The sequence below is a fragment of the Crotalus tigris genome, unplaced genomic scaffold (genome assembly GCF_016545835.1).
Source record: "Crotalus tigris isolate CLP2741 ecotype Arizona unplaced genomic scaffold, ASM1654583v1 scf7180000024438.1716836, whole genome shotgun sequence".
NCBI classification, from domain to species: Eukaryota; Metazoa; Chordata; class Lepidosauria; order Squamata; family Viperidae; genus Crotalus; species Crotalus tigris.
Window position 1 is genome coordinate 61816 of NW_024100607.1, and position 17899 is coordinate 79714.

The 17899-nt window shown below is 38.1% G+C and overlaps 3 protein-coding genes and 1 non-coding gene across 5 annotated transcripts in view; 3 read left to right on the forward strand and 1 right to left on the reverse strand.

The window, feature by feature from the left end:
• The window catches only part of C7 (complement C7), a 42976-nt gene extending 42301 nt beyond the window's left edge, over positions 1-675 (reverse strand). Inside the window, exon 1 of the mRNA XM_039331825.1 lies at positions 601-675. Coding sequence (XP_039187759.1) covers positions 601-606 — 6 coding nt within the window. The 5' untranslated portion in view covers positions 607-675. The remainder of the gene's footprint in view (positions 1-600) is intronic.
• On the forward strand, positions 599-4593 carry RPL37 (ribosomal protein L37). The gene is made up of 4 exons (XM_039331829.1): positions 599-738; positions 2599-2734; positions 3611-3695; positions 4476-4593. The coding sequence occupies exons 1-4, from the start codon at positions 736-738 to the stop codon at positions 4543-4545; spliced, it is 294 nt and encodes a 97-aa protein (XP_039187763.1). The 5' UTR covers positions 599-735; the 3' UTR covers positions 4546-4593.
• On the forward strand, positions 4317-4396 carry LOC120302841. Its single transcript, XR_005555237.1, has one exon. It is a non-coding gene; the product is annotated as a small nucleolar RNA SNORD72 (small nucleolar RNA).
• Positions 4594-10947: 6354 nt separating the features above from the next.
• Positions 10948-17899, forward strand: part of PRKAA1 (protein kinase AMP-activated catalytic subunit alpha 1) — a 30853-nt gene continuing 23901 nt past the window's right edge. Inside the window, exon 1 of one of the 2 annotated variants that reach the window (XM_039331826.1) lies at positions 10948-11594. In XM_039331826.1, coding sequence (XP_039187760.1) covers positions 11492-11594 — 103 coding nt within the window. In that variant the 5' untranslated portion in view covers positions 10948-11491. The other variant, XM_039331828.1, reaches the window with a different exon arrangement.

Below are 17899 nucleotides of genomic sequence, written 5' to 3' on the forward strand. Positions count from 1 at the left end.
TCACAACAGTGAAAACCTTGGACAGGAGGAAGAGCGCCGCCAGGCGGGCAGGCGTCTTGCTCGGCTGTGGCTTGGGGGGCACTTTTTAAAGTGCCATTGTAACTTCGAACAGTCACTAAGCGAACTGTTGTAAGTCAAGGACTACCTGCACTTTATTACTTTTTCCTTTTTTTGATCATCAAGTTTTTGACACCTTGCTAGGTGACTGGTGGTACTCGAATGTTGCCATATCCTAAAAGTGGTACAATGGGTGAAAAGGTTGAAAGGCCCTGCATTGGAGAATAGTTTGATTAAATTAGCATTATAGTTTGGAGGGACATTATCTCGGGTTACATTAATTCTTGGAATTGCATCTGATCAGAGGAGGCTTTATGGCTATATTTGTACGATGCTCCGAGGTACAAAGCAGGCAACTATACTTTACCCAGTTGCACAAACCAGCCCATACTGTATTTATAATTCAAGTGCCTGTGCGAAACTAGGTAACTGAGTGGCGCTAGCTAAGTTCAAACGAACCACGTAACGCTCCTCTGAGTCCCGCCCTGCGCAGAAGGCGCTGTGGACGTCATTTCCCAGCTAGCCCAAAGCCTGGCTTCTTACGTTCATCGCTTTTCCTTCCGTCCTGGCCTTGGCGGACTTATTCAGTGGGTGCTCTCTCTTTACCGGAAGCGTGTGGAAGGCATTGCGGAAGTGGGGGCGGAGTTAGTTCTTTCTTGTTCTGGCGGCTGAAAGAGAATGGTGAGTTGATGTTGTGCGGTGGAAAATCGGTTTCCATCCAGTGGTTTGGGAGACTTCTGTTCCCGTGATACGGGAGGGAAAATGTGCCCAGAGTTTATCAGACCTAGAGAAAGGGGTATTTTCCCAACTCGATCCCGGTTTCATACAATGGTTGACAACGGATGATTTCTGTCCCAAATCTAGGCCTAAGTAGAAGAACGGTGACTTTTCAGAGGTTTGTTGGGCATCTCTGAGATGGGGTGAAGGGCCAGGCGGTTCTCACTTTTAAGAGGAAGGAACAATTTACGAGGTTTTCTACGCGGTTGTTTGGGTTCAAGTTTTTCCTCTCAACTACTCTCAACTTCTTGTAGTTTCCCCAGAATGAAGCGTGGTTCTGCAATTCATTACGCAGAATTTAGAAGGCGGGATACCGTGTGTGGGTTAACAGGTTTCAATTACATCTCTTATTCAGAGGCGTTAGCTTGAGCTCTGGGATCTAGATACGTTGCAGTTAGATAATTCAGGAATCCTTTAGTTCAAAGGCGTAATAAGGGAAGGGCACGTAAAGATCTGCAGCTTTTGCTCATACCATGTCTTCTTCTGCTTTGCCGTTCAGACGTGCAGTTTCTTCCACCGTGCAGAGTTTGTGCCTGATCTATTGATGCTAGTTCTCCCAATGTGTGATCTGAATGTTTTGGGATACATTATCCATCAATCTTGATCAGTATGGGATATTGCAAAGTGTTCTAAATAGAGAACAGCCTGCTACTAGAGCCTATGTAGATAATAATTTACTAGGATTTAGGCAGTGAGTTAAGTAATAGTTAAGAGCATAAATATAATATCTTAGTGAATATTTGAGTTTAAAAGTGCTTTACGGTTGATCCCAGAATAACTTTAATTTCAGTGTTTTGCTTCACCTTTCTGGCTAATTTAATTTGTTCATAACTTTATATAATGGCTGAAATAATGCTATTAGTAAACCATGTTTTCCTATGTCAGGTAGGATTTCAATAATGTTGTGTTGTGACTTTTAAATCAGCATACATAGTATCTCTACTGTTAAATTCAGTTAATTGAACACTGAGTTACCTTTACATCAACACAGCTATAACAGCTAAAATATGACATAACAAAGGTACAAAACCTGTTAGGGTTGATGGGAATCTTTATTTTACTTTTGCAGTTATATTTTAGGAAATAATGGTTATCACCTTACCTTAGCCAGGAAGAGAGATTCTAAGATATTCTGCTCCTGAGATAGAAGGCAGTAAATAGCCATAATTATTGGTGACAATTGACAACTAATTCTCCATTAATTTGTTTACAGACTTTTGAAGACTACATACTTTATAAAAAATTATGACTGCCCATTTTAAAATGCATAGCTGTGTGGTTAACAATTTACTAAAACATTTTTTTAAAAAAAATAAAAGTAAAAAATAATCCAGTACAAAAGAAAACCAAGGTGCCATATAACAGACTTGCAAAATGGGCGCTTCTTGTCACTTCCCTGTCCTAAGGCCTAGGGATAAAGCTTTAATCCTTGTCTACAGACATGGATTTCTAAAGAGTTTTGTTGTACTTTTCAAATAAACATACAAAAAGATTTTTATGTAGAGAGAAAACATCTCAATAAATTTTGATAGGGTATTGCTTTGGTTTTGCTATCTAGAAGTTTGCTTAAAGTTTCCACAGAACTTGTGAAAGTGAATATTTTTCAGGCATGGTTTTTGACCAACTTGATGCAAAGCATTTTCTCCTGTTAGTTACTGTTGCTGCATCAAAGTGTCTTAAGAATCATCCAGATGTTATAATCCAACAGGTAAGAGTTGCAGTAATGTTATCATTTGTGTAAAGTAATTTCCATGTCTGTTTCAGACAAAAGGAACATCTTCTTTTGGCAAGCGCCGCAATAAGACACATACTTTGTGTCGGCGATGTGGATCTAAGGCCTACCATCTCCAGAAGTCCACCTGTGGAAAATGTGGATATCCTGCTAAACGCAAGAGAAAATGTAAGATTGTCATTTTTCAAAGTACAGGAAGTAACTTTAGTATTTAGAGCATGGAACTATGCATTGGCAAGGATGGACAAAGTGGGCTGCCGTTGATTCCCCCCCCCCAGAAAGTTAACTTGTGTCCCTGGGATTTCCTGATGCTTGTCCATTGTAGTACTAATTAGATCCATGATTAGTGGATCATGATCAGTAACATATTTGTCAACCAGCTACGGTTGGTTACATACTTCCATCTGCTATAAAATCCCTTCCCCACTAAACAATATTGCAATAGCAACTAGCTTCTTAGCAAGGTGTTAGGTATTCTGTAGGATATTTTTATGTCAGGCTTTTATTTATCGAATTTAATTCAAATGCAGTGTATCAACAAAATGCTTCATATCCTATTAAATTTCTCCTGATTCATTGCCTTCAAGTCACATTCACTATATGGACATACCTGCAGTTTTCTAGACAGCATTTGCAGAAATGGTTTGCATTTTCTTGTTCCTAGAACTGAGCAGAATGGCTATTGCTGACCTTTATGCCTAAAGAATGAATGGAGCTCAAGACTTCCGTGCTCCTAATCTAAAACAACCTCTAGACCAAATTGGTTTTCATCATAATTTTACTGTGTTTAATTTTTCTCTATTTGGAATTGTTTTCAACAAGTTATTACTGGTCTAAAATTATATCAAAAATATTTTCATTATTTTTCTCCTTAGACTTCTCAAAAAGTGTTAACATGAATGTGGGAAATAGAAGCTTGTACAGGGATGGAAACACTGAGGCTTGGATTTCTGTTGGGAATACAATGGGGCACTGTAACTGGAACTCCGTGGAGTAAAATGGAGTGTAAATTGTGTACCACCATTTCTCTCCCCCCCCCCCCAGATAACTGGAGTGCTAAGGCCAAAAGGCGCAATACTACTGGGACTGGCCGTATGAGGCATCTAAAAAAAGTTTACAGAAGATTCAGGTAAGATCCCTCTAAATTTATCTTGGCTGAAATTCAGAAGTATCAAGTTGTTTGGCCAGAACAGTGCAGCCAAGAGTTCCGAATCACAATATATCTGTTTCATGCGTATTCCTACAAATGCTATATGCCACCCAGGTTCATTTGTCTGTGGGTGTCCATATAAATAAATGATGCCGAGACTTTTAATGGCATCATTACCATAAGTACCACCGAGATTTTATCATTATTCCTTGCAAAAGCTTAATCAAATCTCTGTTGAGAGGAGCTTGATTTCTGATGGTTTCAAGATAAACTGTGTAATTTTGGGGGGGCCGCAGTGCTGAAGTAGTTTTGTATTGCCTTCTTTTAGGTTGTTTTATCTTTCCTGACGGTATCCCATCAGGAAAGTACTAATAAGGCTCCATTTTGATTGGATTGCCATTCCACACAAGGTTAAGGCAAATTCCTTTGGAGTAAATTTGAAATGTTTTCCCAAATCATGGTTAATGATTTATTTCTTTAGAACAGCTTTAAAGGACTCTAACCTTGTGCTTAAATGTAATATAATTCATCCAAATGATTTGGGAGTCACAACTTCAGCTTACTTTGATGTGCGAATGTGGTTGCTATATGGATTTTAGCAGCTTATCTGTGATGTTCTTAAAACCAAAGTCTGAACATCTGATTTCCTAAGTGATTTCATTTTGTAACTGAGATAAGCTGCTTTTGAAAAGAAAAAAAACACAAATAAATAGAAATGCTTAAATGCAAAAAGTCCTGTTTCTTCTTTGCCTTATACAGGAATGGATTCCGTGAAGGAACAGCGCCAAAGCCCAAGAGAGCTGCTGTTGTGGCTTCCAGCTCATCTTAAGGACTCAGATGTTGATTTAAAATAAATGGCTACTCTACAAAAACAAAATGTCATCTTTATGCAGTGTTCAGTTTATTCAAATTTGGTGATTCATCTTGTTCCTTATTAATCTGAAATTTGACTAAAATATGGAGTGTTTTTTCCTCACATATACAAAGCACATTTCTTAAATCAGATTTGTTTTAACATTCAGTGGAATGTTCATAATTAGGTCTCTGTTTTCATATACATAATGCCATTTGAGCTATAATTGAAATCTTGAACTGGTCAGACCTGTATTAATGGGAGATCCATTGTACTGTGATTTCTGTGTTTCAGTATCTGCAATTTGACTACAATTTCTACAGTATAATCTTAAGATAGAGCAGTGTTTCTCATCCCTGGCAACTTGAAGATGTCTGGACTTCAGCTCCCAGAATTCTCCAGCCAGCATGTCCACACATCTTCCAGTTGCCAAGGTTGAGAAATTGATTCCTCAAACCCTGTTCTCATGTGGTGGTACGCAAAGTGGGAAATTGTCCTACGGAAATGCAGAGCAAGATTTTCCCACATTCTGTACGTAGCACTAAAGGAAATAACACCTTAAGAGGTAGGGGCAATGAATAGGAAATAGCTTTCTTGTAACTACATGTAGTATTTGACTTACATTAATTTTGTGACCGAAGTTACAATGACTTATGACTGTTTTTCACATTTAATGACTGTTGCAATACCTCTGGTCACATAATCACAATTTGGATGCTTGACAACTGGCATCCATTTGACAGTTGCAGTGTCCCAGGATTATGTGACTATCTTTTGTGACCTTCTAATGAGCAAAGTCATGGGGAAGCCAGATTCACTTAATTGTTATTAACTGCAGTCATTCACCTAACAATGTGTGGCAAGAAAGGTCATAAAATGGGGCAAAACTCACAATCTCACTTAGCAATGGAAATATATTGGGCTCAGTTATAATTATAAGTCAAGGACTTATGCTTTTAGCCGTTTTTTTGTGAGATGGAAAAGTCTCCCAACTAATATTTAAAGAGCACTTGTACCATGTTCTCAAAATTGCTCAATAACCTCAAAAGTTAAGACAGTTGATAACAGTGGTTGGTATAAGTATGTCATAAAATTGAGTTCAAGTCACTCAAAATAAGAGTTCCAATAATTCTTTTATTGTGTTACTCAGACAAAAAAGCAAGGTGAACGTGCAATTAAACTTAATAGTTCTTTTATATATTACTTGTCTAATTTCAAAGTTAGCTTACTTCAATAAGCTATGCTAACTAGACTATCAAGAAACTACACCCAATAAGGCTACTCAAATAACTATGCCCAACAAGGCTATTCAAATACAGAAATTATACCCTACAAGGCTATTCAAATATCTATACCCAACAAAGCTACTCAAATTACTGTACGTATTGTTGCCCAACTAGGCTACACATTCACACAATACATACGGTCAAAACATGTGAAAAGGCTGTGTTCGAGTGGGCTGGGAGGCAGACTTTGGGTGTCCCCTGTTCCAGCAAGAGTCAGGCAGTTTGGTGTCTGGGTTCATTCCACTCTCCTCTTTATACCCAACTTGTTTGTTCTGAATTCATGTGTATCTTACCCTGGTCACATCAGGAACTTAACATTGTTACTCCCTGTTCTATGATTCCATGAAGAAATAGAATCCACTGTATTCCTTGCACCCACTAATGTTCCACCTGGTGTCAGCAATAATTCACTCTCATCCAAGATCCTGCTTTATCAGTGATACACACATTCCAGCAACGTGAGTTTCCCAGTGGGTTCAGGAAAAGGCTAGGTATGGTTGTACTATAGGCCCACTATACTCATGCCTTACTCTAATATATATTATACATTGTGTGTCATATTTGTAATATATTCATAGCATATAACATGTAACAAGTATTGGAAAAATTGCTTTGGAGACATGAAGGATTCTAATGAGCTGATAATTTGATGTATATGCTTGACCTATGGTTGGATCCAGACTTTGTCATGAGTGATCAAAATCAGTTGGGCTTTAAATCTTAAACGTAATTAATAAAATTTTTATTTAGTTAAGCACAACACTTAACAAAACAAAACGTAAAGCCCTATTGGCAGCAAAACATTACAGTATAATAAACAATATAAACTTGTCTTAATTCTAGCACAAGCATAATATAAATTTATAATGATTATCGACTCAATTCTTCTGGCCTCTCTGCCAAAACTAACCTAGTCTCTCAGAACACGACTGCGAGCAACAGAATTAAGTCCTTTTTGCAATTTTCACAAGATAATCTTTAATAAAGGTTCATACATTTACCTGTTCAGAGTATAACTAGGACTTAACATGTTCAGCAGTATCAGACTTGATAGTATGCTCCTAGGGAATGCATGTGATTCAGTAGCTCTGGGTGGTCTTTCAACATTAAAGCAAAAAAGTGCATTAGATTTCAAATATGAACTGAAGTGAGAAAAATCCCTATATACTGGCATAAAACAGGAACTCTGCAGAATTCACTTTTATCTGAATAGTGTTCGACATCAGTAACTTTCTTCTAGATTAGTGGTTCTTAACCTTTTTGAACGAATCGCCCCCTTGAGCCAATGAGGAAGTTGTCATCGCCCCCCTCCCCCAACATAACCTCTCAATCACAACATAGGAAATAATTCTTCAATTTATGCAAACACTTTTTGTTTTCTTTAAAATTGTCATCAGGACATATTGATGCAAATAATTTATTTCCAGTCTTTTTCCCATATCTCATATTCTGGCCAACGGTGCGCCACTGAATGGGTAGAGGCTGCTGCACAATGCGCATGAAGATAAGCGATGTGTCTTCACATATGTATGGCGTTCTGTATTGAAGCTAACTGGAGGAACATTTGAAAACAATTCAATCCACTAATAGCGAGCGATCTGATATTTTTGTACAACAGATATACAGCGATTCACTGTACGAAAAAGTCTCAAAAGTGTCCCCAAAACGTCTCGCTCCATTGCCCCCATATCGCCCCCTTTTCATTCCTTTGCCCCCGCGTCGCTCCTTTTCGTTCCATCGCCCCCCTGAAAAATGAAATCGGCCCCACAGGGCAATATCACCCAGGTTAAGAACCACTGTTCTAGATAAAGCTGCATTTTGGATGCTATGAGAATGTTTATAGAGACCATCGATGGGATGGTAGAGACTATATGTACTTAGCTCCTATGGGTTAATAGACAGTTGCTCTGTGCTGATGCTCTACTTTACCAGCCAAACATACAATAAAGTACCACTTTGCAGTAAAGTAGAAAAATCCCAGATTGATTTCCTTTCAATACTATTAAAATGGCAATTGGGTGATGGGAAAGATTTAGTCACTAAGTGGAGAGCATTAAAAAAATAGTGTGGAGAATAGATCTGTGCAAATTAGCTCTGATTCAATTCATATGGAAGGTTTGAGATTCAAAGTAGGCTTGATTTGAATACTGCATGATATGATATAAAATATTTGCCCATAGAAATAATTGGGAGACTTCCAGACACCTGAAGCTGCTTTATTTTTGGGGGAAGAATAAGATAAAAAGGGCAGAGATATTGAATGCCCTTCATAGGGTAGTAAACCCACTGAGGTTCAACTAGATGGGCTCAAGAGTTTTACTGAAATTAAAAATGTATTTCTCCATAATGTCTTTTTAGGGCAGACAAAGTAGGACTGGAAAAAATCCAACTTGGCTTCTAATGTAGTACAGTTTATAAATATTCAAAACACTATTAATAATAAGTACCTACTTCTTCCCTTGCTTTTTTGGAGTTCTCTGAGCTAGTGCAATCCCACCACTGATCTTTAGGTTTTGGAAGGAAGGAAGAAGCCTAGCACAGGTGTCTGGAAAGCTCAGGAAGGACCTCTTCCACATTGCCAAGATTTGATGGTATCACAGTTGCAGTCTGCAGGCAATATAATGCAGAGACAGTGGAAGCAGGCTGACAGAGTGAGATACAGTGCCACAGAGATAGATTGGCACAGAGTAAATGAATTCATTGCCTTGCTTTCATCTAGTTCTTAAAAGCAGGAAATGCTTCAGACCAGCATCTTCACAGATCAACTCATTATTATATGGAGAGACTTAAAGTAGCCTTAATCATGCAGTATCTAAAAATAATAATATTGGACCCAGAGTGTGCATGGACAGCCTTGAGTCCATATTCAGAGCTCTCAAAGATGAACTGAACTCCCATTTATGCTGACAAGATCATCAGGAAAGATGTGCAATGTTCCATTAGCACAAGAGAGAGAGCAGCATTTAATATTTCTTTCTGGCTGGCTGGTCAGCTACACTAAGGCTGAGAGCTGAGAAAGCTGAATGATGGCCAAAACAACATTAGCCTTACTAGCTGCAATACATGTTTGGAAAGACAACAAAGATCCTGGGCACTTAAATGGTCAATTAGCAAATTTCCAGTGTTAGCAGCAACCAATTGCTATTATTGGTTCTCACATTATGATATCTCAGTTCATTCACATCTCTAACCCCAATACATTTTTCAGAAAAAAACCTGTCTTATTAGGCTTATTAGGTATGTTTTTTAAATTTAAAACTTTCTCAGAGGAATTCTGAATGGACTGGACTCTCTTAAGATCACGGGCATTTGGATATTTTGGCCATAATAAACATTGAAATAAAATAAGATTAGATTATTTAGATAGGCAAACTTTCAGCCAGCTTTTCCTGGCACTTTAGGAAGATGCAAGTTCTAAAATATCTAAAAATTTCCTTTGCCTTTTCCTTCTCCCCCCCCCCTTCTCCACCCTTTCCTTCTCCTCTTCCTTTCCCTTTCCCTTTCCCCTCTCATATGACACTAGGTGTCTTATAATTTATAAAGCTAAAACGCATCCTTACAATAAAATTCACAACCCCACTATTCTATCTTCTGCCATGCAATTAGTTTCTTGCCTTCTTTCAGTTTGGCAACTAGGGTTTCTTACCAGAAGGACATTGAAAAACATCCTACTATAATTAGAAAATAACTTAAAACTCCAAGGTTATGGCTTGGTGATATTATTCTAAAAATTTTAATAATTTCAAGGATTGTTCTTGTAGAAGATTTTACAGTAAATTCCTAGTAATGTCATCACAGAAATAGTCCCTTTAATTCTTAGGAGAAGTAGAGCAAACTTTTCATTTTATTCTTTCAGTACAAGGCAGTAGATTTACACATTTTGAATGAAAAACTCAACTGGTCAAACATTAGCAGATCTGAAGACAAGAGCCAGTATGCTTAATATGCCATTGCTTAAAAGGAAACAAACCATTTGGGGTCAATTTCAATAGGGGTTTCAGTGTTGAAAATGCTGTATTTATCCCAGGCAAACCAAAGGAGGATTTTTTTTTTCTATTTTTAACTTTTCCAAAGCCTATTGAGCCTCTGTTCACAATCTCCATCAAAGAAAAGGTTAAATGACTACGCTCCAAGCTAATCTCCTAGAATATATTAACTATCTTTCCCAAATAATACATTCAAGTTGCAATGTTGTGCAATGAAGACCAAGTTAAACCATGTGGCCTGAAATCAATAATGGTGATTGTATTTTATTTGTCAGAATCTCAAAGTACTAAAAAAATAATAGAATCTCCCTAGAGTCTTAGAAACTTAGAGCTAGATTCAGCCCTCTAATTCACTGTGTTTAGTTCAGATCCTCATTTTAATTAAATGTGATTCAAGCAAATCTTCATTTAATCTCAGATGGGCAAACTGCCTGCCCATATATAAAATAGAGAATTTGGAGAATGCTCCAAATCCTATCACTGGCTTATCTTAAGAGATAGGATATAACATCTTTTTGGAGAGTGGATGCATTTGAAAATAATAAGCAGCAAAGGAAGGCAGTGGACCTGGCCAGGAGTTTTGGGCAGATCTATGCATTTGAGATTTTAAGCCTTCCTGCTTACATTTTTTTACATCTTCCCACTTTTCTTTACATTCCCTTGAAGAACTGGTAGGAAAATCATGTCCTTCAATTTCTAATTTACTCCTGGAGTCCAGCAGAATAATTTTCAGGGCTTCTGAAAGCTGAAACTTGGGTTTGGGGCTACAGATAGTCTATCTCTGATCTATGAGAGTTGTTTGTTAGGCTGAGAAGTTGCACTAAGCTATATAAGGCAATGGTTTGATATGAGATGTAGCAGCTTCCTGTTTTAGTGTTCTTATGTTTCCCAGTCTGATACTTTCTCCCTTTCCCAGGGAGTGCTATTGAAGCAAATATTTCAGTTATGATGGAAATGAGTATCAACTCATACAGGAATCGTGGATGTGTCAGCTCCATGGCATGGCCGGCATCAAATGGTTGCTGTGCAATTAAACCAGACATAACTGCATTTATTCAGTTCTATGCAGAAAAGTGTTTATACTACATTCTGAACTGTAATTTGGTGCTGGAGAATGGCTGGAGGATGCATTCTATTTTGCTTCAAGACTTATTCCTAAATGACATACTGTACGCAGAAAACTGGCAGTTATGTTCTGAAATAATGGGTGAGGGTTTGGTTTGGTTTTTTAATGGAAGAACTGTTAAAGAGCTTTTTATTTGCCCCCTAACCTGTTGCACCTTTTCTCCTGGATCCTTGGCCATAAGTCAATTTTTGATTTTTCAGTTTATCCTATAGTCCTGGGATTTACTAACAGCTTCCCCTCTTCCAAGTGTTTAACCAAATTCATCTCAGCCTTAGCTTGCGAACCAAATGCATCTGACTCAACAATAATCTTTGTGCCCTTCTTGTACAAAGGCAGAATAAAAACAATGATCCCATAATTAGGACTAGGCGCGGGCTTCCGCGATTCCGAGTCGGTCGGGCGCTTAAGGGACCGCATCCCTCTCGTCTCGTTGGGCTCCCTCGCCCGCCCCTTCACATTACACGAGTGGGAGGGGGGACCGTCCAGGCCCTGCTCTGGTGCGCAGGCTCGGTTTTCGGCGCAAGATGGCGGCGGCGGATAAACAGAAACATGAGCATGGGCGGGTGAAGATCGGGCACTACATCCTGGGGGACACGCTGGGCGTGGGCACCTTCGGTAAAGTCAAAGGTGAGCGCTGGAAAGAGAGAGCCGAGAAGCGGGAGGGCGGTGGTGGTGGCGGCCGGAATGGCGAGGAGACCGGACTGCCGGCCGGCTTCCCCGCCCCCCCCCCAGTTCAAGGGGCGACGGTGGTGAAGGTGAAGCACAGGGCTGCGTCTTCTCACCCGGAGGGGGGTTCTTGAGGGAAGCGCCCCCCATCTTTTTCTCCTGGGGGAAGGGTCGTTTAGCATTAAGGAAGGGTATCCGTGGGATTGCCCTCCACCCTCTCCCGGTTTGCAAGAACCCTTCCCCCCCTTTTTTAGGGCGGAAAAGGGGGTGATCTGATTATTACAGCGCACTGGAGCATCCTTCAATCCAGATCAGTTCATCCATCTAATCTATCTTTATCTAATCTCTGTCTGTCTTTCATCTTGGTGGGGTTTCACATCCATCAGCCCAGGAACATCCCCCCCTCCCAATCACACACTTTTGGCTGGGGTACTTTTAACTCTGCTCCAATAAGGAGCCTCCGATGGCTGCCGAGGGAGCGGCCCGATCGGCTTCACCCCCGCTTTTTTTTGCTTTGCTTTCCCCCAGTGGCCCCGAGGCCGGCTCGGATTCCTGCAATCTGACTGGAAACCGCGATCTTTCAAAGGGCTTCCCTGCCTAGGACTGCAAACGTCTTTTCTATATTGAGGGGTGACCCCCCCACGCCTGCTTTTTTATTTTAATTTTTGCAAGGGAGCCGCACAGAGTTTGTTCCCTTACGCGCTGGATTGCTGTGCAGGCAGTTGCAGCCTTGGGGATGGCCGTCTTGGGACGGGACTAGAGGAGGGAAGAGGGAGCAAAAATAGCGTCGGGATCCAAGTCCACTTTTAGACTCTCCCTGTTGCTGTTATACCAACCCCCTCCCAATTATGTTCTTCCTGCTGGGCTGAGTTCCGTATTATTGCCCCATCTAGTTTCAGCCAGTTCAGTGCTGCATCCTCTTGCTGTTCTCTCTTCCACCCCATAACTCAGTTTACTGAGATCTCTGTTGGAAACAATGAGTTAAAACGAGGAGGTAGAAACAGCAATAAAGGTGTTTGAGGTAGAAATGAGTTGCCTGTCCTTGGAACACTTTCAAGGAGGTTTTCAAATTCTCTTCAAAAAATGAATGGTTTGCCTGGAAGTGTTGCATTAAGTTGTATGTTTGTACCTATGTGCATGCCATTTCTACTTCATTTTCTTCAAAGTTTTTATTTTTAAATTGTGTTAAATGCTGTGTTTTTTCCAAAATAATAAATCTGAAATCACTGTTGAAAGCATGCTGAAAGGACAGATTGCCTGATACAGAACCTTAAAGGGACTTTGCTCAAGTGTTATTTAGTTAGTTAGTTAGGTCTTCATTGAAAGGTACAAATATTTTAAATCTTGTAATCAAATCCAAAGGCATTTCTGTGGATCAGCAAGGAATGTTGGTTTTATATGCTTGATAAGACAGGTTTTATTTACAAAAGTAACTTTTCTACAATTATATGTATTGATAATACAATAAATCCAACTTTGCAATGTAGTTAGGACTCATTGAAAGAATGGCAAGGTGTTTAATGTTATACTTAAAATGTGATGAACTAAATAAGAATTTGCTCTTCTAAATTCTGAAATTGGTAGTCATGTCTTCTTTGGGAGCATATTCCTCACTTGTTGCACTAAGATAGAGTCCAAGAAGTCATCAATATGACTTAGATCTTACTGAGTTAGCATACACATACAAAGATGTGTATGCTAATATATAGTCTACCTATGAATCAAGGACAGAGGAACATTTTGAAGGAGAATACTGTACTAATTTCATTCTCTTTTTATTCTGTAAGCATTTATATTCTTGTTCCTTTCATATTTTGGTAACAGCTTTTGATTTTCAAGATGGCTGTATTCTTTTTTGGGTTTAATTAGTCCATTGTGTCTTGTAAGTGTGATGTGTGGTATTGTGCTTTTCCAAAATATCATATGGAGAAAGGGGTAACTATTTGTTGCTTTAAAAGTATTAACTCTATCTGGAATTGTTCAGCTGCAGTATAGGTGAACCATAACAAAAACAATGCATGTTTTGTGCCTGACCCCAGGGAGTCTTGCTGTATTGTAAAGCTAAATAGCATACCATTTAGATCCTCAAGGCTGCTTTCATTATAGGAGCAATCTTGGAATTACTGGAACATCAATAATTCTGGAAAATTCCTGTCCTCAGGGATCATATAAAAAAGCTTTATTAGATGCAGCTGGTTAAATTGTGTACTCTTTTGAGCTTTGTCTGCAAAATTGCCATAATTATTTGATGGCTAACATTTGACAATATTTGCTCTTTCACAGCAGATTCTCTAGGCACTATCAGAAGTTAGACTAGTGGGAAAAATCCTTTTGAAAAAAGTCTGATTTTGCAGAAAAAGTATAACAGCATATTAAAATGCTGTCATTCTTTCAAAAAGAGATAAAGTGATAGATCTTTTGAAATGACTCTGGGGCTTTCAGTTCAATTCCAATTTTCACACAATCGTATAGAAATTCCTTCTATTACTAAATTGCATTGAAATTTTCAAAAAGTAATTATATATTTACTCTTTAATCAGCTCAATTTATGCATATGGCCATGTTCTTTAATTGGGTTTTGACTGAGGATTGGCTGGTTTTCTAATCCATGAGATACTCACCTGTTCATTAGAACAGAAGAAAACAATTGACCAGTTCTTGCCTTTGGTTAATTTGGGCCCAAATGCTAAGACTAAAGGGTTCTCTAATAAATTGTGATGCTAATAGACTAGAGCATTTATGACAGTCGGTAGTAAAAAGTAAGGAATGGATTCTGAAGTACCTTGTAAAGTAATTTTTAAGCTTACCAAACTAAAGATGGGTACAACATCTGAATTCATCTCCATTTTCTCCCTTCTTATTCAACATTTCCAAGTGATTTATATGCATGTCAGGTTGCTAGCTACTATAATACTGTACACTTTAGTTAGCTTAGCCAACAAGGTCAAACCTTACAGCTTGATTCTTCTGTGCTCCTTTAATAGAAAGTCTCCCAGAGCTAAAACAGAGGTATCCATTAGTGTTCCCAGTATGTGCATATGAGATTTAATTGATCGGATTACTTTGTGATACTATTAATAAGACAGTTAATTGGCAAAACTGCTTAAAAGCAAGATAAGAACAGCATCTGCAACATAGCTGTCTAATATATTTTTAAAGTAGATTATGCTACCAGATTAATCAAAATCTTAGTTGAGAAATTGACTCTGTTCCAGCAGTTGCTGTCTGGACAATGCTCAGAAATATTGTGCACATATGTTGTTATTCTTAATTGTAGACAGGATTTTTGAATTGGATGAATCACTAGATGCAAGATCAAAGTGCCAGCTTCTAATGCTTTTTTTCCCAGCAACTATGACTAATGCTAACATAGCTGAATTGGGATAAAGGGGAAAACTGATAACTAAGTCAAGACAAGTTCTCCATAGCTTCATATGTAGGAATCACTGTGTGTAATGTCTTTAAATCAGTATAAAACATTTATATTTGTCTCTTAACAGCATGCTGGAACACTTTGATTTTGAATTTAACAGCTTTGAAGTTTGATAGTATAGGGATTTGGACAAAAGACATTTGATTATTTCCTATATATATATATATACACATATACATCTTTTTCAGGGAATTACAACTGAATTGCCATTGAATGAAGTATATTTTGTAATACAAGCTCTTCCCACAGTGCTTGTCATGAAAATAGTTTTCTTCTAAGTGGCAGGAACCTGTCAGTTTGAATTACTTTTGTATTTCATGTTGAGCCCTGATTTAGATAGCTCCATAAATACTTAAATGCTTTGAGAATGGTCCTAGATCTTAAGAAACATAGGGCAAGCATGTACTTGACAGATTTTGACTAATGCAGTGCCATGCCTCAATATTGTGTTGAACTGACTTTATTTAATTTCTGTTTATAAACAAGTGGAATCTTGCTCTCAGCTCAGCTTGTGGTTCAGCATTTCTGCAAACAGACATGTAGTCTTTCGGCTTCAAAATGAATTTTTTTCCTTATTTCCAGGTGAACTACCTCAATCAGAAATGATTAACTTGAAGCCTTTGGATAATCCAGGACCTGACTTGTCCCATCTTAATCCTAATATAATCCAGTTATGATGAACATCCCTTCCCCTTCCCCAATTTAACTTCTAACAACAAAAAAATCAATACATAATCAAGGGGAGTCACAGCTATTATGCCTATCGAAATAAATATTTTCTTTCATGAACTTATTGACAAGTTTATATGAGACTCTATGTACTATATTCTTGAAAAATGTTCAAGATTCTTGATACTTGTAAGTTGGATTGCTTGACTTCTAGATGGAAGATCCAGTACTTCTGCCTTATATTTGGTGTGGCAATAATTTGCTGGAGAGTGGATTATGTGACCAATGTATTCTGGGATGTTCACACATTATAAAGCCAAGTTTGAAAAACACTGATTTAATATATATTTCCATTTGAGTAAGTCCTATTATAAGTATGCATGAAAGCAGGAGCCTACATCCTTAAAAGAGTTTTCTTGGTTTTTTTTCTGTCCTAAAAGATTTGAAATAAGCTTTGAAACTATTCTGGTGGAAAATTTAAATATTTTTATTGTCTTTATTTGTCGCTAAAATTTTTATTTTGTGTTCCAAATGGCAAGGAAATTTATATGAGGCAGTGCATTGTTTGTGTCATGCAGTTGCTTTGGAAAATGTTGCGTAGCACTATCTACAGTAAGATTGAGAGAAATGATAATTACTTTTTATACTGTCCAGACTATGGCAATTATGGTGTGTCTTTGCTGCTGCTAAATTTATAGTGTCATAGATCCTTTTTTAGGTTGATCCAGACTCAAGAGAGACATAAAAACACTGGACCTTGGACAGATGTTTTCTTTATATCTCTCTATAAGGCTTGGGGAGATGTTTTATTTTGTAAAAAGAAACATAAACATGATATATGAATGCTTCCTATATTCTTTTCTATTGCTATCTCTATATTGTGTTATTACTATGATTATTACAGTATGCTATTACTATTCAATTACTGTTATTTTATTACTCTTATAATTATCTATTATCCTCTGTACTATTACTAGTATGCATCAATGTTTCTTTCTTAAGCTTGTTCTGTCTTAAGTCCCCTTCTTCTCTCTGAGATTTCTTCTTATTCTGTTGATGGACAGCATGTAGAGCTTTTTTTCTCTCATTATAGTTTCTCTTGCTGGGCTGCTATACTTTTCCTCCCTTTTGGACCAACCATTCCTGAAGGGAAAAATACCTTTCATTTGGCTGCTGTACTCTGCTTGCTTGTGGCTGCAGAGTTCCAACATGCGTGTCTCTTCCCATCTTTCCATACACCTGTATTAAGGTTGCAGCTTTATTGGCATCTCTGCCATGCTGACACTGGAGAGAAGGCTCAAATGGGAAGTCAAAAAGGCAGCGCAGGGGCCTGCAGTTTTGCTAAACAGCCTCTCTTCCACATACAGGGAACTCTTATGTGCAAACATGGGACATTCTGTGGATTTCTGCTTAAGGAATTACATTAAGTGGACTGAACACCTTTAGAAAGATAATATTAATTGAAGGAATGTGGCTTGATGTTCTCTAAATTTTGTTGGACAGCAGCTTCCTGGAACTCTAACCACGTGGCCAAAGATGCAAGGTGTCAAAAGTTCAGCAAAATGTGGACATTCACAAATTCTTCATTAACTAATCTGATTGATTGATTGCCAGAGCTCCTTTGGTGTCATTTTTTTTATAGTTTACTGGACTGTATGTTTTCTGTTCATAAAAGCGTAAGATCTAGTTTTAAGCAAGACCCTTGACTGGAATTTGTATTTTATGTATCTTAACTTGGATTTCGCCTAGACTTTGTTGTGAAAAACAATATTTGTGTTCTAACATTGCTGTTTTCTCTTTTTGCTCTTCGGCACAGCTTTTACACTTCGGTTGAAGCTTTCCTTTGTAATGCAGGACGTATGCCAGGCTAAATTAATATTCTCAGCTTTGTTGTTGTGCTTTGTGGGGCGTGACAAGTTAAGGATAATGGGAACCCAGTGCAATAATATAACATTCATTCCTTCTTTAAAATTAATTACTATGTGCTGAAGAGAGACAGTGGTCATTCTGTCTGCAAAATCTAAAATCTGTCTGGGCTCAGCACATCTTAACCGAGATTTAGTTTGTTGAGAACCACTTCATTTATACTTGTAATGTTTGTCCATTTGTAAACATGGGGCTAATTATAAACAGTTGGTCAGCTGTGATAAGAAATATGCCCTGC